Below are 17,943 nucleotides of genomic sequence, written 5' to 3'. Positions count from 1 at the left end.
CTGCCTACCAAGATATGATTTGCAGTGAGAAGTGTGGCGGGTATTTCTTACTCAGATGGGCAGATCCATTTACCAGAGGATTCCGTGATGCTGAATGCAGAGGAGGCCACTCCTGTTCACATGGCACAGGCTGCCACGGGGGATTTGCAGCATGGGAAAGAGCTTGTTTTTTGTTAAACTCGAACAAATCTTTGCACAAATACATGGTATCTTGCACTACAGACCTGAAGGAGACGTGACTGCAGAGAAAACAAAAGAAAGAAAAAAAGAAAAAAACGGAGTTAGAAAAGGAGGGGGGTGGGGGGAGAAGGGAGGAAGCTTGCAGTCGAGAACTACTAATTAGGTGCTTAAAGGCTACCCGTCATGGAAGTACTAGCTCCCCTCAGCCTTTTCAAGCCTTTTTGTACTCGTTCCTCAGACGCCCCTCCTCTCACACGAAGGCGCTGACCGTTAGTAACGGCCGTTTCTAGCCCGCGCGCGCGCGCGCGCCCCCCTCAGGCCGCCATGTTTCCGCTTTCCTCATGCGTCGGGGCACCACCGCCCCGCCGCGGCGGCCATCACAGGCCGCTGGGCCGCGCCTGCCTCCTCTTCCCCTCCTCTTCCTCCGCCCCACAGCACCTTCCTCTGAGGCGCCGGAGCGGGTGCGGCCGCACTACCTCCTCGCGGCGGAGCGATCGCGGCAGGCTCGCCCGCCCGCGGCGGAGCGATACGGGGCGGAGCGCCGTGTCCTGCCGGGTGCTGCTGCGTCGCCTCTGCTGCCGCGTTCTGCTGCTGCTGCCGCTCCCGGGCGGCGTGTGAGGGCCCCGCGCCGCGCCTCTCCCCCCGCGTGCCCCGCTCCTTGTCTCTCTCCTTTCCCTCTCCGCTCCTCTCTGTGCGCCCGCCCACCCGGGCCTGCGATCTCGCACCGGCCTCGCCTGCAGCCTGGACGCCCGCAATATGAACGGCATCGTCTGCGCTGAGAGGCACCAGGTACGGACCCCCGTCGGGGCGCCCCGCGCCCGCGGCTCTTTGCTCCGCTCTGCCGTCCTGACCCCGCGGGCGGGCAGCGCTGTGCGAGCGCCCGCAGGGAGCGGCGCCCTGGGCCAAGGTCACGCTTCGCGCGCTCGCCCTGCTCCGCGCCGCCGCCGCGGGAAGGGAGGGCGAGCGGGGGCGGCCGCCGCCGTCCTCCGCTGGGGCGAAGAGAGAGAAAACCCGGCGGTTTGGGCGCGTAACGTGCGCCGGACACCGGCAGCGGAGGGCTGGAGCAAGGGGAATCCAGTATCGCTCGCCCCTTAATTACAGGAATCCATCGAGAGAAGACTCCTCTCCTTTCCTTCCCCTGCAGGGCAGGATGCATGCGGGCGTCCTGTCCCTTCTCCTCTGCCATGTCTCTGCAAAGTCACAAATCAAACAGCATGCAGCGATACCATGCTGAGGTCGCTTCAATCTTAGGAGGTTTTTTAGTGATGGTTGTTTGTTTTGTAGCCACAAAATGAGCACAGGATATAACAGTTCAGGAGTATTTTCCAATTCGAAAAGGGGACTTAAGCTGCTCTAAATCTAGTTTTGTTTGCTGCGCTTGAGCTTTTGAGGAGTATTTAGAGGGCGGGGGGCAAAACCAAGAACTTCTCAGGTGGAAAAAAAAATCGTTTTGATGGTTATCTGATGAACTTTCAAAGGGCTGTGGGATGTGTGTTAGCAGGAAGAGGAAACCCATGTGAAGGGACAAGAGCTCATTTGAAAAATGAAAATACACACTAGGAAGCTAGTGTGTTACAGCTGTGATAGTTTCCAATGCTAGAAGGTTACCACTTGGGCTGCTTCTAGTATTTTTTTTTAATCCTGCAAATATAAATGTGTGTTTTAAGAGAACGCTGTATGCTTGCTCTTTTTGGAGGATAGTCCAAATAATACATTTTCTTGATCTAAATGTGAAAGATTTCAGAAAAAAATAGTGTAGCACTTTTCTCTCCCTTGAGACTTGGCCACTGATAGCAAAGATCCCCTCCTCCCCGTTACTTTGGGGCTGGGGAGGAGAACGTGGATAAAGTAGTTTAGCACTGGAATAGCCATTTCATTAAAAAGTCTCACCAGTCAGACCAAACCTTTAGGGGAAAATACCTGAAATATAAATGTACAAAACAAGATTCTTGCAAATTCTATTAGTCTTTGTTTTAAATCATCAATGTAATGAAGCCGAGCCTGAGCTGTGGTATGCAGTATTGTTTAGTTCATAATATTCTGCCTGAGTAAAAAATTAAGGCATGAACTAAAATCATGCATTTTTGCCGTAAATCAATGTGAATTCATGAAGGGAAATATTTGAGGATTCCTCGTTTTTTATTATGATGCAAGTAGCAGTGTACAAGTAGCCCTCAGTCTGACCTACATTTCTTGTGACGTAGCTGCCACTGCTGCTGCTCTCGAGTGTTTCTCGGGCAGCTGCGGTGTTAAATTACTTTTTTTTTTTTTTTCCCCTCATGTCAACAAATGTTCTTCAAGTGTCAATCGTCATAATCAACAAGTATCAGTCTTTAAATGGAAAGATTAAAAAAGCACTTTCTTGAATGTAATGATTCAATACTGACTTTGAGATAATACTTTAATTTGATAAAAAGCAGCTCTTGCAAAGTGGTCACTAAGGAGTTTTTTTTTTTTTTTTTTTGTGAAATACAACACATGAAAAGCACCAATGGAGTATAATAAGGATGAGAATCTCTGGTTAGGAGGAAGTGTAAGTAGATCCTATCTGCCTTGTTAGGAAATAGGGATATTGTCTTCAACCTCAACACTTGCCCTGGGACCTGTCATCTCAGTACCTCATCTGAGACTACAACTTGTACCATATTATATATAAAGCCATTCCTGGATTTGTAGTGGAGAGTCCTAGATGATGATAACTGTGAAGTTCTTGGGGAAATGCAGCAGTAATCATAATTCACCATTTTTTCAAATGTCGGAGTGCTTTCTACAGTGAAATACTGTTAAAAAGAAATGGGAAGGAGGATCTGAAATTCTGAATACAATTAACAATTTAAATGATAATAATGTTATTACTTTGCTTGTGTAACTGCACAGTTTGGTGGTATTTACATCTGTAAGTTATGTTTAAGGAGGATGAGAAGACTTAGTGTTACAGTGAGTCTTTTTAAGAGCTTCTTTGAATATATTTAAACTGAACTGGAAAAATAAATATAGAAGGGGGTAATTTTGCCTTTGGACGTCAGTTACTTGCAGCAAATCTGTGTTGCTTAGTGTGTGTCATACATGGGTTCTTTCTTGATTTGCTGACACGTATAAGAAATGAAAAATTCCAGTATGTACACATCAGTGTTTAAGAAAATTTACAGGCATTTGGGCTAAAGAGCTGCTTTTGTGCTCTAATCTAACACCTGGGCAATAATTCTACTGCTGGCATTCTTCTGCTTGGCTGCAGCAGTAGTGCAGAATGACCACGTGAGTGTTTTATGGCTTCTGTCCTATCTGAATCTCATGCTGCATTATACCTAGCACCGTGGAGTCTTGATTAAACGGGGTGCCCTGTTTAATATTAAGATAAAATGCAAACCCTGAGTTTATGTATAAATTCTATGCTTTTGTTTCATGTTAAAAAGAAGGACAGGAAATAGGCCTGCTCTCAAGTAAAAAATGTCCTAAATGAAATTTGCTGTTCAGGTTCTGCAAAGTTAATTATGTAGGTTTGAATAGCTGTGTTTTGGTGATGTTTGAAAAGTAATAATTTCAGAAGCATCAGACTTCATATTTAGCTTAGTTATCTGAAATCATGTTTAGTCAAAAAATTATGGATTGCTGTAAAACTGCTGTCAATTCTTGATGAAGTGTGCTAGAAGAAAACAGTAAAAATCAAGTAAAAATGGTTAGTGAAAGTTATTTATGTTTTAGAAGGACAGTTCTAGAAAGGAATTTGCAAACCCTGTTTATAGCTGCTAATAGAGAATATGCAGTGGTTCTTGGGTGTTCAATGAACTTTGACCAGTTACCCTAGTGGTAATATACCAAGGCAAAAAGCATGCGCAGTATTGAATATGCTTATATCATTTAGTGCCCTTTTTGAATACTGTTAGGTGCAAAAGCCAATATTAGCTATTCATACCAAGCAATGTTGAAATGTTATAGAAATAACATCGAGGTTCACATTCCTGCATATTCAGATTGGGCAATAATATTAGATTCCTGAATACAGAATACACACAGACACACACATATATATGCTGCAACATATGTAATGTATATTTTTTGAGTTCATGTACAAAGGAAGACTTAAAAGGGAAATCTGTTTCAATGCAGAATTGTTTTTGATGGCCTTTATAGGCTTTGAAGGTCATATGTCCATTGGGCAAACTGCAACACTAGAGATGAAATAAATTTCTTTTGTGATGGTAGAATGTGCAAAACATGCCCAGAGGAATAAAGTGGTTGAGGGTGATCCTGGAATGTAATTGAAATTATTTGGATAATTGTCATATAATTTGAAATCTCTCAATAGCCTCATATGGCTATTTAACATAGGAATGGCTGTTGAACAGAGAAATGTACCATGAACAGACTAAGTAGCTTGTTTCTCTGGATGATACAGCAGTAAACTTTTAATTGGTATGGACCTCAGTAAACAACAGCAAAACCTCCTCTGAGAGACTGGAAAATCAAGAGTGAGTTGGTGCTGAATAGGAAGCAAGTGATAGCCAGCTTGGCTTGAACTCTTTGCAGGATTAGATCTGGTCATATATAGATTATGTCGTGAAGCTCCTGGAATTAAGAATTTCTCTCCCTTTTCTTTTTAAATATCTTTTATACTTGGCATTTGACTAACTAAATCTTGACATATCTGAATGATACGGAATAGACCTGTAATACAAACAAGAGTTTTAACATCTGAAATTATAGTTTAGAAAATCAAAAGTGTTAAACAATTTTCTTGTTTCTTTCTGGGTAGTACTGAAGAAATACAATGCTTTTAAAATTGATTCATTGCAGCATTTGTGTTGAAATAATATCCCCCTATCTTTGAAAAATAGGTTGTTTCAAATGAATTGAATCTTTGAGGAGAGCCGAGGCATTGGACAGCTTGCTTCTGTTTTCAAGAAGTGAAACATTCTGTTTGCTTTAGAAATGGAAAAAGCTAGAGCAGTTGAACCAAGGAGGGGGGGAAGTGATGACTTCCAGATACTTACATAATATTTGGTAAATAGATCTCAGTTTCATAATTTGCCTTTAGGGTTATAAAAAGAAATGTATGGAAACTTTCTTTTTAAAAAGTATGTGGACATTAAAGTTGTAGTCTGCAGGATAGTGTTTCAGTAGTATTTGCTGCGCTAGGGATATTATTTTACAAGTCGATACCACTGCTTGCTCGAGGGTGGCTGTTTTCCTCCTTTATATGTATGCGTTCATACTAATTCTAGTAGCCAAATTTAAAATTTAACAATTCTTTCTATCTGAATCTACCTGATTTTTCTATCTACTGATTTTAATATAGTCTTAGAGATTTAAGTTCTTAATGGAGGAAAAAAAAAAAAAAAAAAAAGGTGCTACCTGGGAGACCATGTTTTCAAATGATGCCCTCTACTGCTCTTGAGAATTAATGTCTTCTGTCTGTTCAGCTGATGTATTTGGAGACTGCACCAGCTTCAATTCCTGACCAAACTATTGTTAAGTGCTGGCCAGGCATTAAGATAGTGGGACTGTCTTCATACAACATGGATGACTTCTAATTTTTGCTGAGGAGAAATGAGCTGTACCTCATCTTAGGAAACCTGATTCCCAATGTGGCATTTAATGTGCAGATACAAATATAGTTGTGGAGCTCCAAAGGAAGCACAGGGGATGAGATGGGCAGTGCTTTCCTGAGATGGGATCAGGGTTAGAAAGGCTCCAGAGTGCGTGTTCACAGCCTGCTCCCTCCCCGCTGCTCCTGCCCTTTCCTGCCCTTCTCCTCCCCTCTGGGAAAGCCCAGCAAAAGCACTCACTTGGGGAAGGATTTGGAATCAACAGATCAACCACAGCTCCAAGTACCGCTTCAATAGCGCCCCCAAAATTCTGTTTGCAGGGTATTAGAGACTTTGCTTTTTTTTTTTTTTTTTTCTGTAAAGCTGCATTAGAAATTAGTAGTTTCTAACTATTTTTTTCATTTTTTAAGTACTTAAGACAGGAGAAATGCCTGGTCATTTCAGACATCCTTAATCAGCCCATTTTAGGCACTATCAGGAAAAGAAAGATACAAGTGCAGTGAAAAGCAAAAGGTATGAGGTATATAGATTTTTTTTTTAACTTGGTAGCTTTTGTGGCGTTACTTTGAAAATATCCACTTGTGTAAATAGGTGTTAATGGTCGAGATAAGGGAAGTGCTGAAGGTTAGAGTTGATAGGAATTGTCAAAAATAGGATTTTTCTGTTTTAACTTTTTTCTCTAAATATCTGCTTAGCAACTATCTCGTCTCTCTGAGTCTCAAAAATGATTTGTTTACATGTAACAATTTGTCTCTGTCAGTATGGAAGAACCTATTTCATTTGTTTGTGACAGAAACATGTTTAAGAGACTATTAAAGTTCCATTTGAAATACGCATGGTACGCGTATTTTTTATCTTTACTTAATAATTTATCTTTTATTACAGATTATGATGCATGATTACCACAGAAGAAATTCATGTCTATAGCTCTTAAGGACTTTCACTACATCATCTTCAAGCCTGATAGTTTTGGAATCCATATAGCAGCTGCAAAGACACGTCTGCCTGCGTTTCAGCCAACATCTTCGCTGTCAGAAGATACTGACACTGACGTGCTCTGTCTTAACAAAGTGATACCATTGGATTATTTTAAGATCTTCCAGTTATAAATTTACGGTAATACATTTAGGTAAGTTAATACTACTATCAGCTGTGTATGTGATAGGGAATAGTTTTGTTCAAATTCTGGTTCAAATTCACATGGTTTTATTTTGAAATGCAAGTGAACATGTGTGCAAACTAAAACATTTGTAAGTGACCATTTTAGTATCAAATGCTTTCTGTAGCAAGTCAAAATAAGTGGATTAAAGCTAGAACTATCTTGTATAGGGCCTGCTCTTTTTTTTGTGCACACATTCTCTATTTATTTTTATTAATTCTGGGCTATCTTTAGAATTTTTCAAGTGGAAATGTAAATCATTGCTGCACATATTCGAGGTCTATCACCTAGTCTTTCTTGTAAAATTGTCAAGAAATGAGGTGGTATGTTTGTATATAGGTAAGATTTTTCAGATGAAGTTTTTGTTAACTTCATGATGACAAAGTATATGCTGAGAACACATTTCACTTGCAGTTTGTTGATACTATGCTCTTTAAATATTTTAGAGTAGCTAAAAACCGTGAGTTAACCATTATTCTGACAGTTAAATGGATGAACAGTTGTCTTATATTTTCATAGCTGCTATTCTACTTTCCTTGACATTTTAAACTCTCAATTTTTACAATACTCAACATAGCTGTTTTCTTAGATCCATGCAAAAAATGAAATTGGACACTATGACAAACTCACTGTTGAGTGAGCAAAAAAGTGATGAATCTATTAAATCTGGTCTTTTATGAAGGAGAATAAAGCATTTTATGTAATCTGTGATTCCCAGCTTGTTCCCATGAGGCTAGCATATGTTCAGCAACTAGTTTGTATTTGGGACTTTCCAATGCGATGCGGACACATTAAAAGTTATGACCTGCCTCATTCTTTTAATGCAGGTTTCTGTCAATGCAGGATTGTTGTCAACAGTCCTCATCAGGAGTAGTGCCTGTTTAGACTTTTCTTAAACAGTTATGTTTTATTTGAAAAAGTTCTTAAGAATGTTTTTTGTTTGAGAAAGATGTTATTAATAGTACTTTTATATTGGAGCAAAATGTATCTGTAAACTTTACCTCTTTTTTTCTTTTTTTTTCCCAAATGAACAGCAAAATGATTCCTAATGGATATTTGATGTTTGAAGATGAAAATTTCATTGAATCATCTGTTGCCAAATTAAACGCCTTACGTAAAAGTGGTCAGTTCTGTGATGTTAGACTCCAGGTAATTCTTTTCTTTCTAAATGTAACAGCTGAATGGCTTTTCTTCCTTATGCTATGTTTTTGTATTGATTGAGACATGAGATTTTTAGAACCCATTTTTTTTCTGGAGGATACATTAAAATATATATGTGTGTGTGTATTTATAATATGTTGCTTTGATCAGAGAAGTGAAACCATTGTATTTTTTCAGCTATCTGAAGTAAACTGAAGATAGTATTGAGCATTGATTCTAAATGCCTGCAACATTCACATAGGGTATGCCTTTATACTGCTATGATAGTGTATGTTATAAAATTCTTACTGTCCTGTGGGTTTCTGATGTGTTTTATACATAGGTATGTGGACATGAGATGCTGGCACACAGAGCTGTGCTAGCTTGCTGTAGTCCCTACCTGTTTGAAATCTTCAATAGTGATAGTGATTCTCATGGGATTTCTCATGTTAAGTTCGATGATCTCAATCCAGAAGCTGTTGAAGTTTTATTGAATTATGCCTATACTGCTCAGTAAGTATTTTTCTGAGAATCAAATACAGTAAATATGAATTAAAAATCAAAATAACTAAGTGCATTTTCCTCAATAGGTTAAAAGCTGATAAAGAATTAGTGAAAGATGTATACTCTGCAGCAAAGAAGTTGAAGATGGAGAGAGTTAAGCAGGTACAACTTTCAATCTTCCTGAGACCTGTTCTCCATTCACAGAGCAGATGGGCTATGTTTTTGATGTTTAATTGGAAAAAGTTGATTATTCTGTCAAAAGAGGTTAGCAATTGATAAGCATTCTTAGCTGTTCAGTGGCATAGTATTGATTTGAATGATGGCAGTATGTAATCTTCTCCTATGTTACCTTTCTGTTGAAAAGCTCACTGATGTTTTTTGTTTATGCACCAGTATAAACAAAATTTGTTTGCTCATAACTGGTTATGTAACCAGTCAAGTTCATGCAAGAGACTGGTGTGCTTGGTTCTTGTGGAGGGCATAATTAGACCTGTTAAGTCTGTGTCTGTTGTATATGAAAAATGAATAATCCACATGCTGTCAACCATATCCTCTTGTTACAAGTGGGATACCTTTAACGAGGTATCTTCTCTTAAATACAGAAAACTTCTTTGAATCAGTTTTGGAAAGAAAAGCATGGAGTGTATGTGTGTATGTGTATATATATAAAATGTAGTTACTGTGTGTATATTTTCTTTCAACTTATGTCTGTTCTTATGGCAGATAACTGCTGTTTGTATGACAAACTACGACAAATGCTGGATCGGTAATTTATACAGGTAAAGTTCTTGCCCACTTGTAAGTTACAGTGCAGCCGTCTTTCCTGACAGGTTTGTGGTGACTACTTGCTCTCCAAGATGGATATTCAGAGCTGCATCTCTTACCGAAACTTTGCAAGCTCTATGGGAGACTCTCGTCTGTTGAGCAAGATTGATGGCTACATTCAGGAACATCTCTTACATATTTCAGAACAGGAGGAATTTCTCAAACTTCCACGGTTAAAGGTAAGTTTTAAGTCTGTAGGCTTATTTCTGGCACATGATTCTGCTGGAGGGAAGGAAATTAAAAATTATATTTCTATATAACAACCCAAGGAATCATGACACTATTACAGCTTAGAAAAATATCATGTGTTTTGAGTTACAATAACAACATGGGCATTCTTGGTTTGCTTAATATTCTTGCTACCATAAACCTTAGCTGTGGAGGACACATATTGTCCATCCTTTCTTAGGAAGTATAAAATGTAACTGCAATTGTATATAAACATGTTGTCTAGTTGCTGCAGCATAGGCTGAAAGTCCCTAGTAGTTTTCCAGCTCTGCAATAAAGTGAGAGTATTCTGTTAATGAGTAATGCTCACTCTGTAAAATACAGTATGCTAAAATTATAAGGGGAAAATCTATGCAGTAAATTATTCAGTAATTCACTTCCTTTCATCTTATAATTCAAGCTTGAAGTAATGCTTGAAGACAATGTTGGCCTACCCAGCAATGGCAAATTATACACAAAGGTAATCAACTGGGTACAGCGCAGCATCTGGGAGAACGGAGACAGCCTGGAAGATCTGATGGAAGAGGTTAGTCTTCAAGAAAATGGGATTAAGCACCTTAAATCAATATGAAGGATGATTTCCCCCCCCCCCTTTTTTTTCCTTTTTTTTTCATGTTTTTCCCCACTTTTTTAACTATGACCCTAAAGAATTTAAATTTTACTGTAGGTACCCCTAAGCTGAGAAACTGGGGGGGTATTCAGGTGAGCTGAATGAACTGTTCAGTCTGGTCTTCTGCTTTCCTTTTTTGCTCACTGTTCGCTGTTTAGTAACTTCAAAGCGGCATGTATCTTGCTCTAGAATTGGGGAGGTGGTACTGAAACTTGCTGTAGAATCTTGATGTTTTCCTTTGCAGGCTTTGCTTGTAAATGAGAAGTAGGTAAAAGCTTCTAATGGTTGTTCCTCCCCATTGATTTATCTCCCCATAGGTTTATTAACAAAACTAGGATACCAAGGCTGAAGAACCAAGAAGAAACCTCAAGTGTATTGACACGTACAGAAGCAGCAGTCCTGCCCCAGTGCTCCTAAGAAAATCCGCTGTGGGCAGAGAACGATGATGATGATTTAATGGTGTTTACTTACTCCTTTACAGGATATACTATTTTAAAAGTTGTGTGTTGTTAAATGACTTTTTATTCATGAATACTCTTAATAGATGTAGCCTGGGCAGTTTTTAATGGAAAAAAATAGTGGGGAATCTAAATTTTTAATTGGCTGGAAAAAAAGTGGACTTCATTTAAAAAAAAAAAAAATCCATGAAACATCACTTTTTTTTTTCCCCTGTTGGTTGTAACAGGCATGATAGGTCTTCAAAATGCTTTTATATAAGCAAAAGTAATTTGATACTGTCATGTATTTTCATGTGTTGGAATAACTTTTTTAAAAAATTTAGATTTACGATAGGGAAATCCAGATGCATTTCATTGAAATGCTTGCATCTGATGTCTAGTCACCGACAACAGTTTCTCCAGACTTTAAATTTGTGTTGCCTTCCCTCATGTCCATACATACCTTTCTTTTAGAGTCCACTGTTGGCCTTTTTTTTTTTTTTTTTTTTGGATCAAGATAAATACATGTATCTTTCAAAGCTGAAAACTTATTTGCGGGGATAGCAAAAATGATTGCATGAGATGATGAATGTTTGTAATTCTGCAAATTAATGTACATTTTGCCTGTCTAATGTTTCTGTGCTGGAAAAACAGTAGAAGTCCTTGGAAAACGAAGATTTCTTTCAAGCTGAGAAAGCAAGGAGCCTTCATCCAGTGTTTGAAGATTGCCACCATGACATCTGCTTCCTTTTAGTTTTGTCATTCTGCTAGATTGAGATGACGAGAAGTATGCAGGCGCCTGCCTTTTATAATCTGCCTGTAGCTGAGTAGCACTGGAGACGGTAGCCACATGGGTATTCTGTTGTTGTTTTTGCAGGTTCAAACGCTGTACTACTCAGCTGATCACAAGCTGCTTGATGGAAATCTGCTAGATGGACAGGCTGAGGTGTATGGCAGTGATGATGACCACATTCAGTTTGTGCAGGTACCAATTGCAGACAGTCTGAGGTAACCTCAGGGAGAGCGGAGCAGTTTTACAGCTCATGTAGCTTTTGTGTCTTGCAGCAAGTAGAGAGTAGCTTTAATGGTGAAATATGTTTTTCTCAAAACCACTGGAGGCAATGATTTGGTTTTTGTCTCTGGTTGGTTCAGCAGACAGAAAGTGCTTTTGAAACAGAGCGCTTCAGACTTCAAATTAAATCTTAGGCTGTCAGAGGAAAGAGAAGGTGGTGAAGCAATCAGCTATAGCAAGAGCTTATGTAGCTCAGTAGAGTTGTATAGGAAATCATACTTAAAGCGATTGAAGAGAGTCATGGACTGTTTGGCTGGCAGTATGCCCATTTATGTAAATGGTTTATGCAGTTAAAATTTTGTCATAGAAAAACATTCCTAGGCACAAGATAAGTTCTAATCCTTTAGATTCCCGCATGCATCCCTCTTATTAAGACATTGCCAGTGTGTGAGACTTTAAAAAGCAACAGTAGATAATTGCTGGCTTAGAGGTAGCTGATGCTTCGACTGTTTACAAATTACTGCTTTTGGAGATGACTTTGGGGGTCGGGCACTCCAGCTGCTACAATACTGCTTCTCAGCTCCTGCAAAACAAAGCTTAGCACAACTGAGGCTGTCTACGAAACAAAGAAGAAACAAGGGCTAGTGGATCTAAATTACCAGTTGCTCTCTACAAACTTATGTTGTGAGCTAAAAGCAAATGTATGTTAATGTTTTAACTGATAACAGAGGAATGTGCAAGGTATGAAACCACGTTTCCTTAAGTTTTTTTCTTTTTAAAGTAAATTATTTATGTAAAATACTTTCCCATCTCCCGTCTAGGAGTATGGATTTTAGATGTGAAAAGAAGAGCCAGCTCATCTTCTGCTTGTCTTAAATACTTATAATAAACTTTTACAGATGTTGTAAGTTTGGATGCTATTCATTGTAACTCTTACAAGCTGAGAGATGGGCTTTCAAAAAAAATATTTTCAGAAAGGAGAAGAAAGGAGATCAGGAGTTCTCTTTTTTTTTTTTTTTTCTCCCCCTCTTCTTTATCCTTTCTGGTAAAAAGAATTAATTACCAATTTTGGAAACCTGCATCCAAATTTTGGAAACCTTCTCCAGTCATGAGAATTACTAAAAGCCTATAGGTAGTGGCCTGGAAAAAGTGTATTTTTTTTTTTTTTGAAATTGAGTCTATCAAAGCAATTTAAGAGTAGGAGAATATGCTGTAAATTGGGTGAAGATTTAGAAATAACAAAAACCTACCCACAGGTAGATAGTTCAGAGGTTCAGAATGATAGAACAGAGTGTCAAATTGTTGTGGCATGTCAAATGGTTATAAATAACCATATATGGAGAAGTGCTAGCTATATGGAAGTTGTATGGCAGTTTCTTAAAAAATTATGTGCACTTTATGGAATCTAGTTCTTACGATATTAAAAAAAAAACAGGATTTTTACTTCTGCTCTTTTAAATTAGCAAAATAGTGTAAGCTGCAATATAAATTAAACTGAAGAGGAAAGAAATCAGAGATCTCCTGTTGATTGGAAGTATCAAGGGACAAGAAATGGTTAATCTGAGCACAGAGAGGAACTGAGGCAAAAATAATTTGTCTTTAAGGGATGAAGAGAGTAGTTAATTCACTTGCAAGTAGCATTAGGTAAATGAGTTCCAGAGGCAGAGCTTGCAAGTTAGGCTTCTAGTTTGTAAATCATTTTTATCTAAATTGGCGCAGGCTTTTTCTTGCATCTAAAATTCTAATAATAATGCATACTTGACTTCTCCAGGAATTGAAAATTATTTCTAGTCAGAGCATAGCAGCACAGAAGCAGTGATAATAGGCTGAAATGAGTACCAAAACAGGATGTTCTTGGCCACTGTTGAGTAGGTCAGTAAGATGTTCTGTTTTATTTTAGGTGTGCTAAGAATGATGCTCTGCAGGGGTGGTAGTTACTGTTTTCTTGAAAACACCACAGAAGTGAAGGTAGAAGAAGGTGTAGTCTCTGGCTAGGTTTCTGTAGCTGCCTTTTGATTTTGCAGAAAAAGCCACCACGTGAGAATGATCACAAGCAGATAAGTAGCAGCTCCTCTGGAAGTCTTTCTCCAAATGCTACTGTTCAGAGTCCTAAACATGAATGGAAAATCATTGCTTCAGAGAAAACATCAAGTGAGTATCTGATTTTTTTTTTTTTTTGTCTAAGATATTTAATATTGTGTATTTACCACCCCATATACACTAGGGATCCCCTTTAGCATCTGTAAGAAATCTCTAGGATCTTAAGCATCTCTAAGAAGTGCCTGGGTGATATTCACTTTAAAGCATTATTATACGTTGTTACCTTTTCTCCTGACTACAGGTAATACCTACCTGTGTCTCGCTGTTCTGGATGGGGTGCTGTGTGTGATATTCCTGCACGGCCGCAGCAGCCCTCAGAGCTCGCCCTCGAGCACACCGCGCCTGCTGAAGAGCCTGAGCTTCGAGCTGCAGCCGAGCGATGTGATAGAGAAGCCCATGTCTCCTATGCAATACGCCCGGTCGGGACTGGGGACAGCTGAGCTTAATGGCAAGCTAATAGCTGCAGGTAAAAGAAAGAGTTCTTTAAAACCACTTGCTCGGTTGGTTCTCTATAAACAGCATTTTCACTATGTAGACAGAGTCAGTGTTCTTTAACTTCCAAGCAGTTGTTCTTTGGAGATTCGATATCGTCTGACCTTTTGCTTCTGGCTTTAGGCGGGTATAACAGAGAGGAGTGTTTGCGCACTGTGGAGTGCTACGATCCACAAAAGGACTCTTGGACTTTCATCGCACCCATGAGAACACCAAGAGCTCGATTCCAGATGGCAGTTCTTATGGTATGTGGTGGGTGGAGATGTGAAAATGTTCAGTTATGTAAATCCATTAAGTAGGTGGGACAAATGTGGCAAACTTAATAAGAATAGTAACAGAAGGTGCTTTATTGTAGTAAAGTTAATAAAGTGATAATGAGTTGAATTGCTTTTTAATATGTGGAACAGATGCTTATTTCTTGTATTTTAGGGTCAGCTCTATGTTGTGGGTGGGTCAAATGGTCACTCTGATGACTTGAGCTGTGGAGAAATGTATGAGCCAGAAATAGATGACTGGACTCCTGTTCCAGAACTCAGGACCAATCGCTGCAATGCAGGTAATGGATCTGCAGCTGATTGTCTATCTGTCCATCCTTGCCTCTTACTTAACTTACAAGCTTACTTTTTTTTTTTTTTTTTTATTTGTGTGAACAGGCGTATGTGCCCTGAAGGGAAAGCTATACATTGTTGGTGGTTCAGATCCTTATGGTCAAAAGGGACTTAAGAATTGTGATGTGTTTGATCCAGTAACAAAATCTTGGACAAGCTGTGCCCCTCTTAATATCCGTGAGTTTGTTGTGCAGTTTAAGGAGGTGGGGAAGAGGGACTGTTGCAAAACTGCAGGTCACTTGATGAAATTTTTAAGCTTCAGCCGATGCATGGTTAGCGTGGGCCTACAGTGGCTGGCGCCAACTCACGGCTTTTGCTTTGTAGGGAGACATCAGTCTGCAGTGTGTGAGCTTGGTGGGTATTTGTACATAATTGGAGGAGCAGAGTCGTGGAACTGCCTGAACAGCGTGGAGCGCTACAATCCGGAGAACAACACGTGGACGCTGATCGCTCCCATGAACGTGGCCAGGCGGGGAGCTGGCGTGGCGGTGCATGACGGTAGGCGTTGCGCTCCCACGCAGCCTCTTGTGCTCCATGAATTTTGACACATTAAGCTCCAGTGCGAGCAGATGTAACACTTGCCAGGGAGGAAATGATTCGGGAAGAAACTGGCCCTTCAACAAAGTTAAAAACTGTAACCAGAGAATTGAGAACTTGATTTTGAGGTATTTCTTTTCAAAAGCTTCACTGTGCAGTTTCTGCTTGTGCAGAATCTGAACCTGGCTGAAATTATTGCTGAGTAGGTGCAACAGTTGTAATAATTAAGAGAAGCAAACAGGTTCCTGCTGCAACTTCAGAACCTGAATCCAGCAAAGATTTATCATTGGAAATCTTAAATTCACTTGTTTTGGCTTAGTTTGCCACTTTGAAGATGCTGTGTATTTGGTGATTTGCTTGGTGCCTGGCAGTTAAGCAGCCCTTTTATTTCCTTTTGCTAGAGAAACTCTTTGTTGGTGGAGGCTTCGATGGCTCTCACGCAGTGAGCTGCGTGGAGATGTACGACCCTGCTAAAAACGAATGGAAAATGATGGCCAGCATGACTACACCCCGCAGCAACGCAGGCATCACCACTGTGGCCAACACCATCTACGCCGTGGGCGGCTTTGACGGCAATGAATTCCTAAACACCCTGGAAGTCTACAACCTGGAATCAAATGAATGGAGCCCCTATACAAAAATTTTAAAGTTTTAAGTGATTTAAGTTCCCTTTTCAAACTAACAGGCTTAGTGATGTAATGGTGTTTTAAGTAGAGGTACACTTGTGAATAGGGTGGAGGAGGGCCTAGATGTTGCCAACGGCAACACAGAGCTTTTGCATATTGCATATTAACATGCTGTACATACTTGTTTTGGAGAGAATATGAAGATGAAGGGTTTTTGTGTATTTTAGAACTCTGTTTTAGATTTTCCTTTTTAAAAAGATTTTGAAGATATTGCAAGAGAAAATAGACTGGGCATATCATTTCAGGAGCTTCCCCCAGTGTTTGTTTTGCCACTTTGCACATTAAATGACTTTTTTTTTTTCTCCTCTGTAGAATGTGTCTAGGGGGCAGGAAGTGTAAGGGTTTTTTTGGGGGGGTAGTTAGTTGTTTCATCAGGCCTTGTTTTTCTTCAGTAACTGGAACAATCTGTAACAACAAGCCTTATTTAAATAGATACAATGGCTATTTTTTTTATTAAAAATGCTGACATGCCTGCCAATACCTAATCTTTTATGATTGCCTTTTTATAACAGTTTTTATATACTCAGCAGAGTATTCTGTCTGTTGAAATGAAAATGGCAGATAAAGGGTTATTGAAGCAAAGAGACAATCTTGGAGTTCAGAGACTTAATTTACCACTGTACATGAGCTTCTAAGCTTTTGCCTCTGCTACAATATTGTAAGTTAATACGCAGAACTTTCAGTAGATTTGAATGGAGTTTCTGAACATAACATAGCTGTGACTTTTTAGTATTGAAAAATTATTTCGTCTCCAACTCTTTTTTCAGATGCAGGGGGTACTTTAGGTACAGCAGTTTTATTATGATGGTTGAGCTAACATTTATAAAACCAGAACTAAAGTGTGGGGGGGTGTTTTCCTCATGTTTTTAAAACTATTTCCTGTTGCAAAGAAAAGGTATTCATCTGATTAGTAATGGTGTTAGGTTTATTACAAGCTGAAACTGTGCTAGAATACAAATGACTTGATTTTGTATGTGCTCATAGTACTATGTTTTAGTTCACTTTCTCTATTCACATGGAAACAATGTTGGGTAGGATGACTTGGTGTCTAATGTGTAGTGCTGCACATCTAACTCCCAGTGCCAAAACTAGCACTTATTGCTTGCTGCTGCTGCAAACACATTAAAGGTACCTTTTGGGAAATCCTTGCACCACAGGATTGCTGTAAATGATGTTTGTGTCCTTTCTTTAGGGGGAGAATTTACACAAAAGAAAGTTTGCCACCCTAGAAACGAAATCTCACATTCAGACAGTTAGACACACAGGCCAGCATGTATTCAAGGGACCATAAACATCTAGAATCAACTATTTATTATAACAATAAGTTAGTTTTTTTAACAATCAAGACTTTACAAATACATTCAAAAGTTTAATATTAAAAATAAACATCTAGAACTGTACCAGTTCTTTCTGTACAAATACAAACATACATCAAAGAGGTAGCTTCAAAGGCCCCAGCAGCCCTGAAAATGGCTTTTAGAAAGTCTCCTCAACTTAAATCTACTTTGGAAGAACAGGTAAGGTTTCAGCTAGAGCTGTCACCTGAAGAGTTGTGACAAGGCAAGGCCTGGATTATAACCTACAGAGGCCAAAACCCCCAAAAAGTTGCCTTTACAGGAGAACCGAAGAGAAGGAGGAGGGATTTTCCAGGAGTTTTTCTAAAAAAAAATCCTACTGTACGAGGGCTACTACAATTAAGAGGATACTTTAATGAAGGAAAAAATAGTGTTTTCCTCCAAACTTAGTAAAATTGTAATTAATTAATTACAAGTCTAATATAATTTCACTGTTGTCACTGGCTTGAAGCCTTCTTTTCCCCCATAAGATACTAGATATTTTAGGCATGTTGACAAAAGCATTAAAAATAGGTCCAGGATAA

The 17,943-nt window shown here is 39.3% G+C and overlaps 1 protein-coding gene across 1 annotated transcript; it reads left to right on the top strand.

Moving 5' to 3' along the window:
• Positions 1-838: 838 nt before the first annotated feature.
• On the top strand, positions 839-16,893 carry IVNS1ABP (influenza virus NS1A binding protein). Its single transcript, XM_088524478.1, has 15 exons — positions 839-969; positions 6,612-6,855; positions 7,920-8,034; positions 8,369-8,538; positions 8,616-8,691; positions 9,360-9,533; positions 9,983-10,108; positions 11,507-11,614; positions 13,666-13,792; positions 13,983-14,207; positions 14,357-14,478; positions 14,663-14,789; positions 14,887-15,018; positions 15,166-15,339; positions 15,780-16,893. The coding sequence occupies exons 3-15, from the start codon at positions 7,924-7,926 to the stop codon at positions 16,031-16,033; spliced, it is 1,926 nt and encodes a 641-aa protein (XP_088380604.1). The 5' UTR covers positions 839-969; positions 6,612-6,855; positions 7,920-7,923; the 3' UTR covers positions 16,034-16,893.
• The last annotated feature ends 1,050 nt before the right edge of the window (positions 16,894-17,943 follow it).

This window comes from Tinamus guttatus, unplaced genomic scaffold (assembly GCF_059628265.1).
Source record: "Tinamus guttatus ecotype Peru unplaced genomic scaffold, ASM5962826v1 Tinamus_guttatus_pri_ptg000211l, whole genome shotgun sequence".
Taxonomy (NCBI): Eukaryota; Metazoa; Chordata; class Aves; order Tinamiformes; family Tinamidae; genus Tinamus; species Tinamus guttatus.
The sequence above is the reverse complement of the archived record's forward strand: the minus strand, read 5'-3'. Positions and strand labels throughout refer to the sequence as shown.